The 24157-nt window shown below is 43.6% G+C and overlaps 1 protein-coding gene across 2 annotated transcripts in view; it reads left to right on the forward strand.

Annotated features, from left to right (window-relative positions):
- The first annotated feature begins 718 nt into the window (after positions 1-718).
- Positions 719-24157, forward strand: part of LOC145446177 (protocadherin Fat 4-like) — a 58340-nt gene continuing 34901 nt past the window's right edge. For both annotated transcript variants that reach the window (XM_080324414.1, XM_080324415.1), the window contains exons 1-10: positions 719-1011; positions 1610-1844; positions 2767-2919; positions 2984-3181; positions 4387-4622; positions 6816-7005; positions 8690-8946; positions 11677-15068; positions 16406-16554; positions 17188-17394. In XM_080324414.1, the coding sequence (XP_080180540.1) occupies positions 869-1011; positions 1610-1844; positions 2767-2919; positions 2984-3181; positions 4387-4622; positions 6816-7005; positions 8690-8946; positions 11677-15068; positions 16406-16554; positions 17188-17394 (5160 nt within the window). In that variant the 5' untranslated portion in view covers positions 719-868. The remainder of the gene's footprint in view (positions 1012-1609; positions 1845-2766; positions 2920-2983; positions 3182-4386; positions 4623-6815; positions 7006-8689; positions 8947-11676; positions 15069-16405; positions 16555-17187; positions 17395-24157) is intronic.

The raw sequence follows: 24157 nt of genomic DNA on the forward strand, positions 1-24157 counted from the left end.
GAACGATAACTGCGTAGTTTCTTCCAAGTGTTTTTCTACTCAGGAGATCATATCGCGTAAATAATCCACAATTCCCGCAGGCTAATTCTGTGCCGCGAGCGGATAGGCCGTTCACAGATCAACTTATCCAGTTCAGACGCGGCAGGCTCAGCTCTCGATTTGTTTTGAATTTATCGATCTCACGAATCGTTTGTATCCATGCTCTCGATTCAGCCTCGGTTAGATACTGCTTTCGATGCATTGATTTAATTTAATCAGATCTGTTGGTAAAATATCCTAATAGAAGTTTTGGCTTATGGAGGACGTTCCTGTAGGGACGCACTATAGGTAGTTTAGCTAAGTGCATAAATCTCAGGATATCCAATAAGTCAATAATGAGTCGACACAATTCGGAAAATACTGGTTCCTATCCGACCGTCAAACATAAGAAGATCTTCGTAGAAGTCAGGTCCGGTTTAGAGGATGGGTGGAGTCAGGCAATATACTAGCTAATGCGGCTTGTTTTGCACAAATGGTTCAGGAGACATCAATCGCGGAGAACGGTAGTCAATTCATAGGCCACGCAGGGACGTTTGTTGCAAGTGCGGCATAGCCCGATAAGCTTATTATCTAAATCCAAGCGTACTAATTATGTCCCACTATTTTGCAATATGTATCAAGCTACAGCAGGAGACAGAACCAGGGTGGAGTTTTCGTACGTTTACAATCTCAAGACTTTTGCCTTCAGAACTTACACTGAAGCGTACCTACGTATATTCGTTACATTGTAAACGTGTTTAGTGCGACTTCTGGCCTATACTTCTGTTGCTACCTGGAAGTATCATGAGAACGCGACACTTGTAGCTGAAATCATTTTATATGGGATATAATGATTGGATATGTCAACATTGGAGTTATTTTAGCGCTTTTCATCGGGACGTCGCTGACATACGCGTCCGATCTGTCGGTAACTGAAGAACAAGACGCCGGCACTAGTGTAGGAAATGTTGATGGAGTCAATGACGATTATACGTAAGATTATTAAGCTGTCTATTATGTCCGGGAAGCTAATGTTATATTTTCGGTTTTTATTGACGCGATTATGGGCACAGGCCCTAGCGCCGTCGTGGCTGTGTGCGACGTTTGTTAGCGATTGTGTTTGGGTATCTCCAGCTTTTTGCCTTGTAGGCGGGCTCAATTCATTTCTCGTTACTTGTTTTTTGGTTTATATCGGGCTTATTATTCAATATTGGAAGTACCTGGCATCTGTATACAGTGCACACACTTTTATACGAAATGAGATTCACATTTCGGTTACAGGTTATCGAAATACCCACTTCACATTGCGTAAGCAACTGATGAAATATGCATTCCGCTTTGAAACCACTATGCTTGACTTCGCTACTGCGTTTTCCAACAGCGTGAATGCATAATATATCCATTGCTCTGTATCTTTGTAGATAGTATTCCAAGTAACTGCATCGACAGAGAACGGCCAAATGTCATGTGGCATTGTGGCGTGTATAATGAATTGTAACATCTTTCAGCCCGCATCCAGATTCGCTCTTGTTGGGCAGTAATCCATAGTTTGCCTAAACGCCCTAAATCCTACTTTGCGATTTCATTGCAGGCTCACACCCACGCCGTACTTTCGTTTATCCGGCTCGCTACTGTCCACGAAGGTCCGCATAGATCGCGAAAGCCTATCGAGCGATGTCATCCGGCTAACTGCAGTGCCGATGACCGCCGGTAAGGCGCCGGTGGAGATCGAGGTCACTGTACTTGACATCAACGATAACAACCCCGTTTTCCCGGAACCTGTTTTGCACATGAATTTGCCGGAAACGACTTCGCTACAGTCCAAGGTAAATACCTGTATGGAATTGGTTCGACCCCGATATATTTTCAACGTGATCGAGAGTGGACTTGTATGATATATATAAGAAACTCTGTTTCCATACGCATCGCCCTGTCATATCACTGACACTGACATCAGCAAGGTATTCGAAAGTATTGCAACTCGACGCGTTGGTAATAACAATGACTCAAGTTCGGGCCTCACTACAAATTTGTACGTTATTAATGACACTGCGATGGAAATTACGTACATATCATACTCATATACTCCTCGAGGATAAAATATATATAAAACTTTATTTTTTCAATCTATCCGGTCGTATATTAATAAAATGAGTCCTTTCCAAAGTCTGAACGGGCCGATTTGCATTCCGCCTACAATCAATATTGTATCCATATTATCCATCTCGGTTTCGTATTAATAATTTAATGCTGAAGCGGTTGAAAGATATGGTCAGTGTCCGGTAATATTCGGATTATACCCACAGTTTCAACGACTTATACCTTTTGGCACTTTGAACATCGGTACTTCATTCGCTTACAGTCCGCCACGCATTACAGTGGCGCAATTCTTCACGGAAATCCCGAACGCGCGAATTGCGATACCGCCTATGCGCATGTTGACATAGTCGATCATTGTAATGACACCTACACAGTTGCTAAACGTGATCCAATCCGCACCAACGACCAACGTATATCGAGACGGTTTGCACGTGTTTGAGAACATTCAGTTGAAATCTCTTCTCGGAAATCGCGTCCCGTTGGCATCTTAATTACCGCCGCCAAGCTGGTTTCATTACTGCAAATTGTCAGTACACATTTTCCGTTTCGTTAGGATTTTGTTTGGCGATGATCACATAAAGTTTCACTCCCCGCTTTCCAAAGATTCTCGGTACTTGCGCGCATGTGAAAATGAGCTATGCATTTCAGCACATACTCCCGTTCGCGGTCGACAGCGACGCGGGGGTTAACGCGCAGATTCAGAGTTACGAAATTGTTTCCGGCGACACGGACCGCTTTGAGCTGTCGCTGGAATCTTCGCTTTTTCTAAAACTGAAAAAACCCATCGACAGAGAAGAGCGAGTAAGTCGCTGATTTCATCGACCCGCGCGCACCATGTTAATTTAGAAATTTTTATTCACCACAGAGTCGGTATGACTTGAACATATCGGCGACCGACGGCGGAAGTCCAGCCAGAAAAGGGTATGTGCACGTAATCGTCAGCGTGCTTGACGTTAACGACAACGATCCCAAGTTTACGGAGGAGGAATACAATTTCGAGGTGCCCGAAGACATGACAGTGGGCGAGAAATTGTTCACCGTGAAAGCGGAAGACGAGGACGCGGTATGAGATTTATTTATAGTTTCAAGCAGTCGGAAATATAATTTCGGTAAGCGCGGATTTGCACCCTGCCGGCGCCCGCAGCGTAGGAGAAATGAATCTGTTTAGGTGTACTTATATGCGATAATTACGCCTTTGTTACTATCATATTTTTAGTTGATTTTGTGCGCATACCGGAGGCGGTCAAAGTATTAATATTTGGAACTCAAGTAGATGTAAAAGGTGATGCAGACTAATCCCAAAACTATTTTACACTTTTGAAAATCCAAAGTATAAAAAGTAAATAGTTTGGCCTAAAAAATGCACATAGCAGTGAAAGTAGTCTAAAAACCATTAGAGTGGAAGTAGACAAACCTACTTTAGTACTACCACTACCTTTAGTACACGCCGCACTAAGATCGTAGAATGCAGATTGCAGAGTGTTTTGCGTGCGCCAGTATACGCGTATGGGTATATTGTCACGCGTATCGCCGTGATTTTCGGTTAACGCGAGATTACCAATACGCGGTCTTCACCAAAATCATAGTGGTAACGGCTAATCTGTGATGCGCTTGGTACGAGGCTGCCTGCGCGACTGATAACATCTCGCGTGTATACAATATATCGGTTGAGGCGAGCGGCATCAAAATAAACACGACAACAGCCTTCTGTTTCACTCCTATCACGGCGCTGTCGTTAGTATAGATACGACATTGCGTAGCTTGACGCGAGGATTATTTGCCAGGAGATCACTGTTGGGTGTTCTGTTGGTGTGTCTGTGTTGTAGTGCAAAACCCGTTTGTATTGGAAATTGATACAATAAATTTATCGTGCGAAGCGGTCGGAACGGGGCAAAACGCGCTCCTGCCACTTCAAATTTCGCGTTTGTATATTGTGTCGCTTAGTTTTCGAAAATTACTGCGAAAATTCGGTTCTCTACAAGATCATGATCATACGATAACTGACAAGTAGTTTTAATTATTCCAGTGTACTAGTGTGACAACTTATGCTGATTGGCATCAACTGCACAATATACCGTACAATGTACTTTTTTGTTGATATTTTACAGTTGCGAATAGATATTGACTGGCAAAACCCTCGAAATATGAATACTTCATACCCGTAGATCCTGAGACTCGCACATAACTGTATAATGCAGCTCTAGAAATATCCCCCTTTTCGAAATCCCCGACTTATTATTGTCGGTCAACTCATACTTTTTACTTCAGGGAAGTAACGGTATTATCAGCTACGTTCTGGTATCGCAACCAGTTCCCGGTACATTCGTAGTTAACTCTACGACCGGTGACATCACCTTGGAGAAAGAACTGGACCACGAGACCAGGCGCACGCACACTCTGGTAGTGTCGGCTACCGACGGCGGAGTGCCTAGCATGACGGACGACGCTCTTGTTCACGTCACAGTGATCGATGTGAACGACAATGATCCCGTAATTAACTTCAGGTAGATTATCCTCTTTTTGTGGTGGCTTGCGCGTATATTTACTTGCCATATAACTTCTTCTACTGCGTTGGACATTGTTTCTGTAATGAGCGCGTAATCTGCGGACCCTGTCAACTTCTCGCAAGTGCTGCGATGATTTGATACACTATTAATTGAGAGCAATTCGAACGCTTTACAATTCTTCTTGTTATTATATGATTGGCATGCGTTGAAAGTGTGGTCGCATACTTATCGAAAGTGCTGAATAATCCAAATCGTTTGTGTCGGCATAATGTAGCATAAATAATTCACGGGATCATATAATTTGCTGCGAATTTTTACACTCTTTCAAAGCAAATAAGCCGTGAAAGTGCACACTGAAGTCTGTATAAATCATATTCTCTATTTTGATAACGAACTGCATCAATTGGTGACAATATGCGATGGATATTTGTATTGTTACGCCTGTGTGCCAGTTAATTTCTTCTGTGCGCGCATTTATTTCGTTTTCGAGTAAGACATTTTGCACAGTGAAATCTGCGACCAAGTATCCATTAGGGCGGAATCAACGGTGTATCGCGGATTCGCCGCATAATCGTACAATAAATATTTTCGAGCGCGTCTCGAAACCGCTGTGCTGCATTTCATCTTTAAAATTCGAATTTAGGAACGTAACAAATATTTTTGGGCCGTGTCAGAAGGCATAATGACGAATCAATGATGATATAAAACTCAATGATGGGTTTTCTAAAAAAATACACCCCTGCCTATGACGTATATTGCTTTTTGTGCATATAAGGACCGTCGAAATTCTATAATTTGAGTACATTTGTCGCATAGCCAACTGTGAGAATGTGTTCACTTAGCGGTCACATATTCCCAAAATACCGACACAATTAAATGTTGAGTAATTTCGGAACACCGAACGCGAATAGATCGGTTTTCATGGCGACATATCGTGACACAATACACGAAGCTGACTCGCGTGAACCTACGGAAAATGCTGACGTGCCACGCGGAACGGGCCGTTTCGTATCCGTGCGATGCCTCACCGTACAGGTCAAGGCCCCTCTGATTGAAATTGGAAATTTACCAGAATTCGCAGGACGCCAGACACGGTCTTCATCGCACGTTTGCGCGCTTATCGCTCTAATCTCCGCGCAGCGCGACGCTTATGTACGGCGGCTGAAACTCGCGTGGACTTTATCGAGATGAGTCAAGTCATGTGGGAGTTATCGCAAAATAAACATAAGCTATTCTTGTAAGTTCGCCCGTGCAACAGCGCGCCGCGAAGTTACGGGCGCTGCTGGAATCGTGTTCCAAAACAACGTGATGTAGAATTCCAAATTTCCATAGTTCCAATTGTTTTTTGATTTTTTTCAAGCATAAGTTGTTCTGAAAATGTTCTACTCAACTCAAGTACAAGTACAAATAGATATTTAAGATATGTAATAATAATAATATAATATAATTTATAGAGCACCGCCCAGCAATATTTCATCGTTACACAGGGCGTTTTACACTGGGACCCCTAAAAGTGTAAAGATATTTTCACGTCTACATAAAATGGCTACAATTAGGGTTGCATTTAAAACAAATGGTTGTTTAAAACACTTCGTTGAAAACGTGTTTTAAACAGTTTTTAAAAAAAGGCCATTATTAAAATGTTTTTTTAGCTGTACAATTATGTCATTATTGTGTAAATACTTTTCAAAAAACATGTTGTATGAGCCTACGGGCAATCACCCCCCCCCCCCCCCGATAGCCGACGTATACGATATGGGACGATTGGAATCCTCAAAATAGTCAGTTCAACAGCTATAGTAAGTAGATATTTCATCAAAGGAGCTGTATTTACCCTATTTTTTCAATTGTCTATGGCAATCCACTATGGCGTGACAATTGAATATTCGTGACGTCTTGACTTGAAAAACATATTTCACACAAGGGCCTTGTTTTAAACATGTTTGTTTTAAATTGATTTTTGTTTTAAATGCAACCCTAGTTACAATCAAATATACTGGCCTCGATATCAAATATCAAATGTAGTTCCCAAATCCCAACTATGGTACATGGCATCTTTCAAATTTACGAAACACGTGCCTGCCGTACTATCGTGCCCACTAAATGGAGGAAATTTATTTGGGCAGTATACCTTCAAGGAAATTTTAGATTGTAGATTTACATTGTACACTTATTATATCGTCTTTGCAGATTCTTGAGCCCGGCTTCGGTGGCTTCCATCGACGAGCATGAGAGTATCGGCGCCATTGTGGCAGTCGTCACGGTGTCGGATGCCGACTCGACGTGGGCCAACAACCCCGTGGCGATGGGTATAGCGGAGGGCAACGAATTGGAGTTTTTTGAGCTCACCAACATTGCCAACACGGCCGGCGCGATTAAGGTAACTCTTCATGGCCGTTTCTTTTGTTTTTACCATTTCGAAAACATGTTGCATGTGGATATTCTCACTCTGATCTGATGCCTAGTGTATTCATCTTATCTGAAGGGTCTAATGCGATTAATACTTGCACCCGGCGTGTCGAAATTGCTTACAGGATTATGTAGCGAAACGCACGAAACAGTTGATGCATTATTGCAACACCAATGTCTGTACCAAAAAAGTTATTGATCAGTTCTGGCCCCCTATACCGGCAACCTATTATAATTATTTAACTTGGCGCTCACCGCGAACAAGCTAAGAGATATTGAAAGTTCCCATCGGTCACGACACAATGCGTGTTAGTGGGATGACAAAAGTATCTTCTTCCCCGGCCCGAACCCGAACCGTATTTGAAATTTGATACTTCAGCCTGCACACGTTGATTAGTTGATTCGTCATGGTGCCCAATTTAGGACCGAAATATTCTTCAATGTTGAACGTGAACCGGAAAGGCTCATCCAGACTTCCATCTCTGTTTCGCTGTATATTTCGAATACCTGACCGCGCGCCGCGTATATATAGGCTTTTGAGTGTAGTTTCAAGTCCCATCATCTCTTCGAGAATTGGTAACGATGAAGGCAAGACTTATGATTTACCAATAATGTTTGATGTCGCTGATGGGGTAAATCCCGCAAAGCGCGAACAAAATTTCAGGTTGTTGAATCAAATTTTGTGAAAAATATCCATCTGCAAAGACATGTTTCAACGATTTTAATGTTTTTCGTCTCTTCTCTCAGCGCACTTCAGCTTGGCTTAAACCTATAGCACATTGTAAGCTAAATTAGAAACCAAATTTTCTGGCCGCGCAACCTTCTCTATATGGGCAGCATTTTACACACCCCTGTCCAAGATGACTCCGTAAAATCACAGATACCATCGATATCAACAAATGCGCATCGCAGTTCCAACCGCGTCTTCACACGCGGCGCTCGCGTTTGCTGACATTTCGCCAACACACTGGCGGCGATTGTGATCGGCGTCTCAGTAAAACGGGCGCTTTGATTGACGTCGCTAACCGGATGGATGACGTATTTGACTATGCTTTATGCGAGATGGGTATCACGAGTCGTTACTGTGACGGGATCTAGCTGTCGCGCTCGTTTATCTTGTTCACGGCTTGGCCGTGTTCAACCGGAGATGCAGTGTTAGTCAATCTGCCAATTTCATAAGATTGCGGTCAAGTTTTGGATTGGCGGAGCATGTGAGACGTGAGTGTGAGTGACGCTTATAGCTCGACATCGGATTCATTGCCGAAATGTGCATGCAGTCTCAATTGCGTGATCGTACTAGGCTTGTACAACCAGATAATTCTACTTGCTTAAATAGACTAGTCAGAGCGAAATGCTGGTAATCTAATTAGAATCTAATTTGTGAAATGTTTCTATGCTGTAATTTTAATTTTAATCTAATTCCTGCTTTTCCGGAAAACTACCACAGAGTGCGAAACGAGCCAAGTTTGCTGTACAGACATTTGCCATTCTCGCGCATGATTGCACCCGGTTGATTGCATTGTTACGTCACGCCGCAGCCGTCAAAGTTATTTCGCTACCGTTGTTGTGGGCGATTGACGGCCATGGCTAAACAAATACATATAATCACGCCCATTCGTGAAATTTAAACGAATATTTCCAATTGTCTTTCACAGATCGTGAACAACCAAAGCTTGAACGCACGGCCGTTTTACAACCTCACCGTGCGCGTGCACGATGCCGATACCGACAGCGAGAGATTCGCGCTGGCGAGCATTATCATTGTAGTCAACTCGGGAGAAAACCACCCGCCCGTCTTCGACCAGAGCCATTACGAAGTAACCATGTCGGAAACGGTACCGGTGGGCAGCGTTGTGGTCCATGTCCACGCCGCTGACGATGACGCGGGGCTGAATGGGCGATTAGTGTACAGGTATTTGTATTGCATTTTTAACACCGAAGAATATGCTTAGCACAAAACCTACGAAATCTGGATTGCGTTCGAAAAAAAGCGTTAGGTACATTCCTTGTAAATGTTTCCTTATTCGTATTGTTATTGAAGTAAAATGTGGATTCCTGGATCATGACACACGCAACAATTACGGTAATGATAGGGTCTCGCGCTATGCAACTATTTTATCATTGTTTTGAAACAATGAAATTTTGATGCGTGATCTTGGAAATGCGCCACTTCCGTTATCATTGTGAATTAGCCCTCACGTAATTTACGGCGGTTCAATTTGGATATTCTTGTTTCTAATTATTTCTGGATTACAGCGCCCGTTTTATTTTTGCTTTCGATTATTCCGTGACAGTCTACGTGACGTTGATTGCTGCGTCATATTTTCGTACCGATGATAATCCGTAATAGTTTCGCTACTAATATGCCAACGCAAACTTTTGTCGCGACGTTGTAGACATCTCCTGCGTGTGTCTGCTAGTTGGAATTTCTTGGAGGTCGAAAATAAGTGCTTGGTGTAGATTGAGCCCGTGTTGCGCCATGATAACATTTTCGAATCGACCACTTGTGGCACTTAGCGAAATTGGGCAATTACCGGATTGGTGTATTTGTCGCGAAATTATAGCGTGCGATATGAAAAAATATTTGTGTTGCGCCAGTGCTCGCAATTAATAAAGGACATCGCAATAGACAAGGGTAGTTCTGTAATCAAAGCGCAAGGCGAATTTGGAATTCACGTGTCTTCCTTCTCAAACTTTTCTCTTAGAATACCAATGTAATATTTAGATAGGTGTACTTCAAAACATATCAAGATTAGATTTTTCACTACTTGTTACGTGAATATTTGCATATATGCATAATGCTTAGTATTTGGTCGTGTGTGGCATTTAAACGGCATACTTTTACTTCAATATCACCATGCAACTTGCAATTTTTCTAGACCATGTGAAGTCTGTGCGATATGTCATAATACAGTAGTTTCCTTGAAAGCCAATGTTGATTTCGAACCAGAGTTTTCAAATTCAACGATGTCTGCCCGCCAAAATCCGAAAAACTCTATTTGCCCGAGTCATTCGTTATTTACCGTATTGATTTTATATTTAGTGCATTGTGTATACAAATTAACAACAACAATTCATACTCTCCGTAATTAATGTCACTTAATTTCCATCAACATGCTTGTAATCTGATGCTAAGCAAGTTCATTCATAGTTTACAATAGATGCAACTCGTGTGTGATGTCACTATGACGTTCGCGTGTGCCTTGCCGTCTGCGCATAACAGTTTGTCCCGTGTGCAAGCACTTTATAGTCCTTCTGCTACTGTATTAATAGCATTACAAAGCCGCAGGGTATGATTGATTCTTCACTTTGACATACTCATAAGTCGATTGTCCTCGCCTTTACACGGTAGTCATTTATGACTAATACTCTATTTCGCACGCTATCGTATGTATGAGCTTGGGTCGCTGGGTGATATCACGAATTGTCGGCTGCGTGTATTAGCCGCTCCGCCACGTTTTCCGATGTGATACGTCGCTTCGTTTTGGATATTTCTTTTGTTTTACCATTGCAATTTAATAGTTTACACATGTACGGAAAGGATTAAGCCTGTAATTTTACGTTTGATGCTTCCGACACCTCATATTTTGTCATCAAAATTGACTTGCCTGCAAACGCGTGATGATGAATAACAAGTCTTCAAATCACATCTATCATTCGATCCATCAGATGTAAAGAGTGTACGCATAATTTCTTTACGTATATACCTTCCGCCCATAGGTTATTTCGCGCGATTTAGGTTAAACACTGTGTCTTCACCCTGTAATCATACCTCACAAGTTCATGGGAACATCTCAACTACAGGATATAAGTGTGGTCTACTTGATTATAAGGAAGCGTCGCCTTATCATCTTCTATTCGGCGGCAATTTTCCGTGTCGGCGGTCGACTCGCGATTTTGACGTACGGCGGTATTGTTGCGGGAGAATGGGTAGCGGAGATATTACGACTAGTTCCGCTAATGTCGGCGGAAAAGATTCCTCAGCTGTGATGATGATAGTGAAAGTCGGGGAAAACGAATCAAATTCAGGTTGATCTAAAAATGGTTCCACCACCCACCAATTTCTCGGAGCTCCTACGTAACCGAACTCTTAATTAGATGTCTGCAAGCGATAAGTTGTAAATAAACATCCACCCGTATTGCCGGAGTGGAGAATCACACAACGCGACTGATCTATAAAGCCCACATGCCTCCAATGCACCGCAGAAACGCGCAGTGGAAGGCAGCTCGCTTTCATCCAGTCGTACATAATATTTATGGTTCATGCGTTCAGTTAATCGCGGGATTGGTAACAATTCATGCATCGTATTCTTATGATGACAAATCTCTGTGACTGGTCGATTGTACATTTTCGGATGGGAAGCGAATTGCCAATCATGTGTCATGAATCATACGCAGTCCTTTTCGACCCAAAAAACATACAGAAATCGCCATGCGCGATTCGTCAATTCGGATGATTACACGAATGTCAAGGTCAGAGATTCTCAACTGCGCGCGCGCAGATGTACTCGAAGGGAATCCAATCAGCGCTGTATCTATTTTGCGTGTCACGGTTATCCAATTTCAGCGAAAATCCCTCTTTAATCCGTAATCCGCTAGATCCAATTGCATCCTTCTTATCACTTTCCCTTCCTCGATTTAGCATTTCCGGAGGGAACAGCCGGGGCTGGTTTCTCATCGACAAAAGCACGGGCTTAATCACGACCACGTCATCGCTACATTTCGAACAGACCGCCGCCAACGGCACCGTGACCCTTGACATCGTCGCGAAAGACGAAACCAAAAAAGCCCTGTCCGACGAGGCGACACTCGTAATTAGGATACGAGACGAAAATGATAACGCGCCCGTTTTTGCGATGCCGAGATACTATTTCAACGTCACGGAAAACCGGGTGAACGCAATAGGCGAAATCATAGCCACGGATGACGATTACGGAGTAAACGGCGACGTATTTTACGGCATGGAATCCTGTCAATGTATCGGCGATGTACACATGACTCGAGACACTGAGCCCTTTGAAATACGGGCCGACGGATTAATCAAAACTACCGCGCCTTTGGATCGTGAATTTTGCGCGGAGTACAGCGTGCAAGCTTGGGCTACCGACTCAGGATCACCGCCTCTCAAAACTACAGTCGAAATCCTCGTCAAGGTGATAGATGTCAACGATAATCCGCCTGTTACGTACCCGTCCAGATATTTTACGGTTATTAAGCCGGGCACTCCGGTAGGCGAGGTTGTGGATCACGTCAGCGCGAGCGATTTGGACATTTCCGATCTAAACAGGCTGACTTACAGTATGGCATCGACCAGTAGGTTTTTTCGCGTGGCTGAAAATACAGGGGCCTTGTCGCTATCGCGAAGCGTGGCCGGCCTAAACGGGGCGAACCACACGCTCGAAATTGTCGCCAGGGACTTGAGTGGGCAGGTTTCAAACACTGCTTTCGTAACGGTGCTGATCAGAACCGCCGTCAACACTGCCGCGTCGTTTACGAAGGCCGCTTACGAGTATTACATACAGGAAGATGAAGGCGATGGATATTCTGTCGGAGTTGTGGAGTTGGAAAATCTATTTGGAGTGGACGCCACGTTCTATGTTACAGAAGGAAACCCCGACTCTGCGTTTAGAATTGACGACTTCAACGGCATGTTGTACGTCGAAAATTCCACTATGTTAGATGCGGAAATATCGACGGTTAGAAATTTGACAATCGTGGCTGAACTGCGGGACGCAAGCACCCACAATGGAGTAGGGTATATCACGACGCGATGCACGGTGCGCATTGTCGACGTGAACGACAATTTCCCGTATTTTGTGTCTCTGCCGCAAACCGCGTCTAAATCGGGCGATAATTCGTACGAAGACGCGGTCTCTGTAATCCTAAGCGGCAATTTCGAAAGGAAGTTCATCTACAACGCCAAAGCTGACGACGATGACGTCACGTCACGTGATCGCGATGTAATATATGAAGTGCGATCTTCGTTTCCCGGGTTTGAAATCGATCCGACTACCGGAGTATTGTATCACACACTCGTACATGCACTGGATGGCGGACACAATAACTTGACGACACAGCTCGAAATCTCAGCTTGTGACATGATGGGAATTCAGAAATGTGCCAAACTCCTTCTCGGAGTTACCCTCGTTTTGGTTGACAATATCATTTCGCAGCCCGCGGAAAATATTTACACTGCCTTACCGGAAAGCGCCCCGGTGGGATCTCCAATCGGACTTGTTCCCGAATTGAGTGGTCTAGCCGACTCATTTGCGGTCAGCCACGACTTAATTTCTGACACTCCGTTCCGCGTTTACCCGCGAGGCGAAATTATAATATCCGATGAGTCGGATTATGAAAAATTAACTGGCTATCAACTGGCCGTTACCACGAATGTAAAAACGCACGACAAAGAATACCGGAAGCGATCGTGGCTAACTATGGCGGTGGAAGATGTTAACGATAATTCCCCGACTCCCACGCAAAGTGAATTCCAATTCGCGATAAAAGAATCCGCCCTACCCGGCGATCACGTGGGTACGGTCCGCGCTTATGACCTAGACAGCGGAATTCACGGTGCTGTGGTGTACGAAATACCGAAAATGGCCAACAGATACGAGACGGATCTGTTTTACTGTGACGCTTTCACGGGTGATATCTACCTGACGCAAAGACCAGACAGAAATCTTCTACAGCTGCTCAATTTACGATCTGGTGAAATTGACCTTAACATCGTCGCGTCGGATCAAAACGGAGTGAACTCCACCTTGTCCGAAGTGCGAAAATCAGTGTTGACGGCGCAAATATCGATGCAATTCGATAACAGATATCCCATGTACTTCAAAACGAATACTTACTACGTCGAAGTCATGGAAAACCTTCACATTTCCGATATAATCACAGTACAAACGATGGACATGGACGAGTTGTGGGTAACGAATCCACCGATGGTACATTACGGACTACAAGTCGCCGGTACCGGCGAAGAACCTGAATCTTTCCGAATCGGGAAAGACACCGGAATCGTAGGAATGAGAAACAGCGTACAACTCGACAGGGAAGAATCTGAATTCCATCATCTCATCGTACGGGCCAAATACGCCGACGGCACAGAGGAAGCGACCTCGAACTTATACATCAGAGTCCTAGACGAGAAAGACGCACCGCCCGTGTTTACAGCGGACAGCTACCGATTCCAAATACGAGAGAAGTCACTTACGCGAGCTCCGATTGGACGAGTCGAAGCACGTGACGGTGACGTCACAACAGAAAGAACGAGGATCTCGTATCGGTTCAATTCCGAGACGAGAGAAAGGTTCGAGATTGACGAAAACAGCGGGTTCCTGTTTCTGTCGCGGCCTTTAGATTACTCGGAAGGGTCTGAGTATAACTTGATAATAGCCGCGATAGACGAGTCCGGTGCGGAATCCGAGGTGTCGGTTGTGATAAACGTTGAAAAAACAACCCAAGCAATCCCGCGAATCGTTTACAACGCGTTTAAAAACTTGAAAGAAGGGTATTACAGTGACGGCACTATAGTAGCCACTCCTGGGATCGCAGAATCTTACACCGGCACCCCGTTAACGTACTCAATAATCAGTCCTTCGGGTATACAGCGATCCGGAATGCCTTCCTATCATATTAACTCTGTAACGGGAGCGATTACAGTGACCGGTACAGTGGATCGTGAAGTGTCTGACCAATTAAAATTGACAGTCCGAGTCTCGGACGGCACGTCACAATTTAACGACATCCCAGTCGATGTGAAAGTCAACGATGTCAACGACAACGCGCCATTTTTCACGAGCCCGTCGTCCTACAAATTTCGGCTGGAGTCAGCGTCTCGGGCCGGTGAGGCGATTGGAAGGGTGGTTGCTCGCGATAAAGATACGGGTCGCAACGGGCTTGTGTCGGTAAGCTTAGCTAATCCGGCGGACAGTAAATTTATGCTGGACGGAGACGGGTATCTTCTGGTGCGGTCGCCGTTGGATGTGACTACCGTGCTGCATGCCGTGGACATAATAGCCACGGATAAAGGTAAGTGCTATTTTGTTACGATCGTAGTCACCCAAAAGCATTTTTGATCTCGTGGTCTTCCATATATTATAGTCTAGCCGCCAATATAGTGATAGATATAGCTTTTGGTTTGGTACTTCAGCAGTTTCGAGTGCGAAACTTGCTTTACACACATATTTATATGTGCGATAGTAATGAACATTTATTGATAAAAGTACCCGACATTTATTCATACCATTTTATGCTGGTGATGGTAAAAATTAAAATATTCAAATATCCGAGTACAAAACTTACATTTAGCGACAAACAGTATGTTTTATTGCCAATTTTGTTCCACTCTAAACTTTTCGACTTATTCTCATCAGGAGAAAACGTCAGCAAATGTGGTTAATGAAAACACTAATTATAGAAAAATGTTTGTCACTGCGGCGTAATCTTGACAAGTAAATAGACTCGCGAACTGTGCGTTGTTCTGTGGCGTTCGATAGTCTGTTTACTTATCATTGTAAAGTCGCAGCGAAAAAATTCCTAATATATTTGTAATTTGGTTAACCGTATTTACTGACGTTGGTCGTGATAACAGTCAGCCGAAAGGCTATAAGTGGAATTACTTTGGCAATTAGAACATAATGTTTGTAGCGATATTAAAATATTCATTCACATTGTAACCATGTGGTATGCAGTATACGATTTGCAGTCGTTCTTGTAAAGCACGCGACTGCTGCATTTGTTATTCCCAATCACACATAACGTGGTTGACAATGCACGCGACAAGTTCTTAAAAGTATCAATAAGACCACTACATCTCACATTTCCTATCCATATCTTCGACACACATAAAACAAAACATTATCAGGACCTTCAACATAGCATTTTTGCTACTTTTGTCCCTATTATTCAGTATTATTTGTTACAGTTTTTTGCTTGTTTGATGGTCCATCTTCGGATACAAATTACTATGTATTTTAGCTGTACCCGGTCTAATTGTATCGACTGTATACTTTCGCGTGTAACATCGTGACTATAACCACCTGGTGTTTGCGCTAAACTGCCTGCATCGCCTGTCGGCATTGTGCTGCGAACATGCCGGCAAGAATTGCTTGTTTACGCGGATTCTTCATCTCAAATTAGTCGCCGCCGCAACGTTCAAAAGGTCGCGAGTGCCGTAATAGCTAACCCCGCAATGGGCAATATGTAGGAGATATCGTGCCGGAATCCTTGTGCCGTGTTTTGATTTCGATCCCAAACGAACAAGCCGCTGTATATTTAATCCCAGCCGTGACATTTTCACTGAAACGCAAATCGGTTTACGGTCATCAACGGTCATGTTTATGACATTTGGTGCGACAACGTTTCAGGCACGCCTCCGAAGTCAACGCGGACGACGGTCTACGTTCTGCTTTATTACGAAATAGTGCAGGCGAAATCTGCGTCGCCAAAAGTGCATCTGTCCGAGACAGCCGGCGACAGTGTGCGCGTGACTACCATATCCGGCGGTTTGGAGAAGGTGAATATCAATACTGTGCTATTAGATAGCACAGGTGGTCAACAAAGATTGCTTATACTTTACCGGAGTACCTTACTTGCACTATTTACTCATGCAGTTGTGTTTTAGACTACTTTCCGTTTTTTAGCCAGAACTAGGCTTTGAATACTTCCGGATTCAAACTTTTTTCTGATACGGCCTGAGTTTGATTGGAGCCGAATTCCATTTGGAAAAATAAGGTCTAAGTCAGACTAGGGAATTTGTTGATCTGTCCCGCTCTAGTACACGCATGCAGAGCCAATTACAATAATTGGAAATATATCTTCATAGTCATTGGTATATGTGACTCATATTCACCGATTGGAATAGGCGTGAAGGCAACATTTGGCCTGATTTGCGCCTTACGCTAATGTGGAAATCTAGTAAATACAGCTATTTTCAACCCATGTATTTACAGTGCGATACTAATTTCAGATTAGCCGAATAGGAAAATCGGCGATAAAACAGAGTTGACAATTGATTGATAGAATTTGACTGGCCTAATTATTTACACGTTTTCTAAGCAGTAAAGTTTTACGCGTCGCGTGACCTCCGACGACATTTCTCTTCGCATTTATCGCGTCACTTGACCGATCGCCTTTTCCGTCTGTTCAGAGTGGCAGCGCTCGTTTTTACCTGGGCGATGTAACCGGCGGCCCGCCCGACTACCGAGACGCCAACACTCTGTTCTCGGTCGGCGCCAAGACCGGCGCCGTCGTGACCAAGTCGGCTCTGGATAATTTGCACGGGACTTACAGACTTGAAGTGTTCACGGTGGAGGAAGTCTCGCAAGGCAGACGGGCGCGGATATCAAGTCAAACTGTGAGTAGAGCACGACTTTTACGTTGTTGCGCGCTCTTCATATGTGTGAAATTGTGATACTTATGAATTGTGTGATATAGCCCCAATAACTGTTGAATATATTTTGGAAGATTGTATCTATTTGTAGTGTCATTTGTCGTTTTGCGTTCGTCGCGAAAACGTATCTAATGATTTCGAAAGTACATATAGCCACCAATCGATTAACTTCCAATAGTGGTCCGTGGACATATAAGCAATGAGCATGCAACACTATAGCATGCGACATTATAGCATGCGACAATTGGGCAATGGGCATGCCACGCATGAGCATGTGGGCTAAATTTCGGGTTAGGGTGGGTTACGGATGGATTTATGGTTGGGTTAGCGTTAGGGTTAGGATTGGGGTTAGGATATATATAAGGGTTACTTTCAGGGCTATGTTTTGGGTTAGGGTAAGGTTTTGGGTTATAAAGTCACATGCCGAAGTGACGCATGCTGAAGTGTCCCATGCTGAACTGTCGTTTTCCGTTGTGTCGCATGCTCATATGTCGGGCAATCCCTAAAAGTATGCAAACCTCGACCAAATATAGGTCTTGAAACCAGTTACTTGAGTACTTTTCAGGTCTTTTATTTTCTGCTTCTACTTGCCGTAATTTTGACGCGTATTGGAAATAGCAACTTCTATACTTGTAATTGAGTAGAAATTTATGACGTCACGTCTACTTCTACTTGAGTAGCACTGCTGTGTACTTTGATCGCCTCTGCCTTTGACGCATTTGGTAAACATTTCGTTACGATAAAACACGAGTTAGTCTGTGCATGACCTGACCATTCTCCACCGCGTATCTATGTTGTCGACGAGGGCGTGAGTGTTTGTTTGTGAGATTCATGGTGTTTGTCGACTACCATGGTCATTTACACCAGGCCAATTTTCTTCATTTCTATTCTGTAGCTGCCGGAATTGTAGCACGGCCCAGTTCCGGGCTTTCTATAAGACACCGCTAACACGGGTGATATGGCGAGGAGGAGCCTAGATAAACTTCCAACACTTGGGTAGGAATTCTGGAGTCGAACCCGCAACCCATTGGTGTTGTAGCTGGGGATTATACCACTACGCCATCTCGCCACAAACGCACGAGTGTCGCGCACCAAACGCGAATAAGGATTAAAGAACTTTGTATGTAAACAGCGGGACGTGTCAGCTCATAATTTGATAGCGATCCACCAACTTGAAACGGGTTATACGGTGCTGGTTGACAAAAGTCACGAGCTAAATTTATCGAGTTTAAATCTGTATTTTAGTAAATCCCAACCGGGAGCAATACTTTGAACATAGTCATCCGCTAAGACTGTCAAGATGTTAGCAATATTTCAAACTTTTAATGATACCGTAAAAGCTTTATCTGTTCAGGCCTGCATGGCTCTTTTATCCGATTTATAAACTATTTGAAATGTACCATGACTTAGCAGTTAGCACGGTTGATATTGCGTGCGGCGCATGTCCATTCCTTCGGATTCCGTGGGAATCTAGATTATTAGATACACTTAGCGGAGTCTAATTAGCGAACCGCAAACATACGCTACGCAAGGTAATTGGGAGATTACTGTGTCTGGCATTTACATTGGCGATTCGCCGCTTTTGCTTGTTTCTTGTTGACAATGGTTTATCGACTGTTGTAAAACACGGGTATAGCCACGTTATCACGCACATCATGATTTTTGCAATCTATTTTAGAGCGGATGAAATTCCCTGGATTCAGCTTATTTGGATGCGATGGAATACCATTTTCTCCTTGAACTTCTAATGTATAATTAATTGCTGTTTCATAAATAAAATCTCGCAAATACATACGTAACTGGGCACATCTTCAAAACAATAAAAACTTCTTATCAATTAATCACATCATGACTTGTGTAATCGCAGGCAATAATCAGTCCGTGTTGTAACTAATTTTGATGCCTTTACATTGTGTATGCGATAGGGCATACGCCCTATATTCCCACGTTATTTATTCTATTGTCCAACCACACAATGCTTCGCCACGCACAATGTCGGTGATTTGAAATGGACGTCTAAAAGCTTCATCCACCCTTATTTGATATAACGCCTAGTGAGCTATTGATATTTCCACACTGTACATTTTCCAAGGTTTTATGCTCAACGTCATCGTACCTAGTGTGTTTTTTCGCAATTATCGCGGGAATGTTTCAGTGTTTTTAGTTACGTTAAGACTAGAATAGAAACGGACTATAGCCCCATGTAATTATGTCCTGTAATTTCACGCCAGCGAACGGCTGCTTTACTATTCGCCCAACGGAGACATACTTTACAGAGCCTTTATGGGCGCGGCGACATATTGAATTGTTTCAAACCCATTCAGATTTATCGCCAAGTGAATTGTTGCCCGGGGTATCTGGTTTCTAACGATCGTAGGCGGATAGTTATTAACTGAAATAACTGAGACCCGTGTTTGTATAGGACTATAAACATATCGAAGAGTTCATGTAAAAGGTTTCTTATGTTACATTCGCCTTAATCGCATTGACGAGATTAGTAAAATTTTCATCGCCACGCTTCAACACTTCCGTCTATTTAAAAATCGATATAATTTGGTTTTATCCTGCGATTTACATTTGAACCTTCGCGCAAACGTGCCCTTTGTAGCATCAGCTCAGATTTCGGCACTTGGTAACTTTGGAAAGCGTATCGTCACAACTCTCTGTTTCTTATTCGAGAATACTTAGCCGTTTGGTATCGCTTCCATTTCCAGGATGAAATCATACGCGTCAGTTACGTCATGTGTAATTTATATAGCACTTGTTTGCGATGTCCGCAACCGACGCGATGATAATGCGGCGAGGTATTGTCGATAAAGGCGCCGCCGTGTGATTGTAAGCCCGCGATTAATCGGGGGCCCGTTATTCTCAAGCATTTGCCCGTGACTTGGTGGGGATATGGCGGACGTGCCGTTCACGCCAAGCGCGAGAATTCGACCGGGATTGTTTCACGGCCGTTAAACGTAGAACGCATTCCTGAATCATGCCCTGAAAAAACAAACGCGCTACTTATGCGTCGCGAATCGGAAGCCATTATTAGAAATTGTTGTATTATTTTTCTCTCGTGAGCGCTCGTTATGTTCTTATCTCGAGCGGGCAGTGACAGCTTGGCATTTTCTGGCAACGCGGGTCTGGAGTTCTCGGTAATTAGCGACACGTTGGCGAAAATTCTAGGAGGTAGTTTTGATTTGCGCTGAGACGCAAGTACGACTGCGAGCAACACCTAACGGCTATGTTGAATCATATTTGCGACACATACTAAGGCCAGTGGGCTACTAGGCAATTATATAGGCAGTAGTTGGCAAATTGGCTAAAGCTACCTACCTACCTCGCCTATGGTAGGGACCTGGGCATGCCGTAATGCAACATGGGATTACATCATTAGTTCATTACTGCTGCAATATATTCGTAAATTGCACCGTCCGGTGCTGATATAGATACATGTGTGTAGTGTGTGTCAGGCCACCCTGAGAGTCCTGCCCAACCTCACCTCAACTAAGCGTGACGAGCTTGGTCTGTGGATACATTCCAATTAGCTGTGTCACAATCGGCATTTATCGCGTAACAGAAGGGATGCGCGTGTCGTCAGATCGAATATGAACTTTAAAATCCGATTTGGGATTTCATAACCCGACCATAAACAGCTTATAACTTGTAACCTACCGATAAGTAAACGAGATGATATATTTATCATCGTGTGCGTAAGTCAACTACTGGAGTTAGCGGTAGAAATGAACTTTTAACGCCTGGCCTTCACTAATCTAGCCCGCGATGTTGAGATTGGCCTCGGCGGGAAACACTTATAAAGCAAGAATCACTTGATGAAAAGGCTATTACCATAATTGCTCGATTGCTACTATTTTGGAAGCGAGCCCGTTACCGTTTCGGCTTTGTTGTCTCGGCTGGGTTTTCTCATTGCGCGCGTTTTACCTCGTGACTTTGCTTGATTACGGTGATCGTAATTAATTATCGCTTCGGTCTGAGCAAATGTGGAACATTCTGAAGAAAATTGACATTCTTCACCTCAAGTGTCATGCGCTTTAATGGTCTTTATTTTTGGATTGGCGGCATCGGTGCAGTCGCCGTGTTTGAATTTATGAGAGGTCTCGAGGTCATCTCGTGAGTACCGGTAGCCGTCTCAAATTTTGACGCTACTTCGCTTGCGCTGCATTAATGAGTGTAGTGGGCAGTGGGCACACTCCGAAAAGTAGAAGTACTTCGTTTCTGACCACCTCCGTGTATAATGAATTGTATATGCATGCTTGCATGCGTCACCACCAAGTTTTCGTGAGTATTCGAGCGGATGATAGTTCACGCAAGTTAGTTAACACGGAAGTGTAAAGTACCTGCAATGTGTTGGTACTCAAACCATCTGATTCGATGCTCAAAAGACGTGCATCGATCGGAAATATCTGATTCTGATTTTAATCGGTGCTGGTCCGTACTGCCCATCCTTTTTTGCAATAGAGGCATTGGTTGTGTCGTCACTAGGGCTGGGCAAAATGATTCGAGTACTCGAATCTGAATCGAGTAGTAATTTTAATGATTCGAGTCGAGTAGTAAAAGACGATTTTTTCGAGTACTGAAATTTTACGGTCCTCTCAACTGAAAGTTAATTTACTGACGAGAATTATAGTTTTGATACTATTTTCCACTGAGGAAGCCGTGAAACCTTGATTGGCCGTGTTTGAGCACACCAGGCACAGTTTAAAGCTACGAACGTTACTGGAAATATCACATTTCCGAAGTCATTATCATCCAGCAAAATTGTTAAGAAGTGCAATGAAATCGGTATGGTCGAAAAAATACCAAAGTATCTTTAATGTGATGGATAACAGGCATTACGTTCTCTGTGGTGGCATAGAAGGTTCATATTTGGACTTCGACATAGTACATCCTGTTGCGACGTCATAATGAGTGATACTCGATTTCTCGACTCGACTCGAAGCATATTACGTGATTCAGAATCGAATCACTCTGGTACTCGATTTTGCCCAGCCCTAGTCGTCACATGACGTGTACAGGCTTTTTCTATTCTCGCCTTCTACGCTTTGACACCGAGACAGACTCAGTATTTTGGGGGAAATTCCGCTTCGATCTGACCTTGTGAACCGCAGTAAGTGATTTTGCAACACCGGTCGAACGGTATACAGCATGCACGATTTTGACCGAAGTTGCAAGCACATTCGAAAGTTATTTTCGATATACGAGATGGCTGAGTGTAGGCCCAAACGCCGAAACAAGCCTTCGTGTTAATCGCTGCGTTATCCCGGACGCTATCTCGAATGAAAACGACTCTCACGGCCGAAGGAAAATAAACAGCGCCTAACCTAACGAGGTGATTACTCGGAGAATATGGCATCGAGAAACATTTGTTCTGTTGTTTTGCTGGCGCTGACTGCGGTCACTTTCGCCTCGCTTGTAAAATCAGATCTCTAATAAGCTTTCGGATTTTCTATTCTGTATCGTGCGCGAATATGGAATATGTTTGTTATGGCAACGCGCGCTGCAGCGGGATGTCTAGTTGCGCCGAAAGTAGCAATCGATAATACGCACGATTTTAGCTTTAAACAAATAAAAGTGGAATCTTCGCGAATATATACCGGGATATGTTATCCCCGGTAATCATGTTTGGGATTGCAATAAATAGAAGGTCTATTTTCGCAATTTACTTGATTTGAACGCGAACGCTTGATTGCTCGTTATTTGCATTTGGGTTGCGGCTCGTCAATGGAAAAGCGGTGAACTTTAAGCGCGCCTTTCAAGCGCATTTGTATAACCGTGAGATAAGATTTTGGCAACGATAAAGTGTGCGCGGATAAGCAGCGCTTGGCACTGTATTAAATCTCTTTTCGCGATATAAATGTCATAACTCACGATATAGAACGTTTTAAACGTAATCTCCGCGTTACATTGTCGATTAATGTAAACAAGTCAAGTCGTTTTGATGCTGATGCATTTCGTTACGATCCGACTCGTGTGTATTCCGCTACCGAAATAAATGTCGGACAAAATATTCTTGCCATCTTCAATGGGCGACTTGGTACTTTCGCCAACCAGTTCCGTACTGTACTGGGAAATAAGCGAGTGTGTACCGGTACTGTCTCGCAACGTAAAAATGCTACATGCGTGCGTGTGCGGGAAAAAGTTTGAGAAATTTAACTGTAGCAATGTCGTGTATCTACGTTTTCATTTGCAATCCATTTTGAGAGCAAAGTTTATATAAACACACACACACACGCAGTCGTGCCGCGGCCTCGTGGCTTTTGGTATGAATTCTCTCCCCCGGATTCGAGATGTTATCGCTGTAGATTTTGTTTTCCGCCCCTCTGCCATTACGGGATAGTTATCTCACAATTCCGGAGTACGGAACACGAGCGTCCGCGTCACGAGCGACAGCGGGGCGAAGCTAATGGTTTCCCGCGGTTTGCAAATAGTGTAATGCGATCCATAAATACATGTAGTTTTGTTATAACCCTGGTATCGCGACCATGCACTGTTGATAACTGACTGGTACCTGATTTAAACGACTGTTTTTTGGTAGATTTTGAGATTACTATTCTTTTTTCTGTCTGTGCTTAAACGCGGGACAATGCCGTCTCAGCATTTCACTTAATGGCGACTCCGCGACATGTGACGTGAGATCACATTGAACCGTATGAACTATGAAGGTATATTCGTGGATGGTGAATGTTAAATTATTTCGTAAAAGACACGAAATAGAATT

The sequence above is a fragment of the Botryllus schlosseri genome, chromosome 9 (assembly GCF_051294905.1).
Source record: "Botryllus schlosseri isolate E-star chromosome 9, Bs_hap1, whole genome shotgun sequence".
In the NCBI taxonomy this organism is placed as follows: domain Eukaryota; kingdom Metazoa; phylum Chordata; class Ascidiacea; order Stolidobranchia; family Styelidae; genus Botryllus; species Botryllus schlosseri.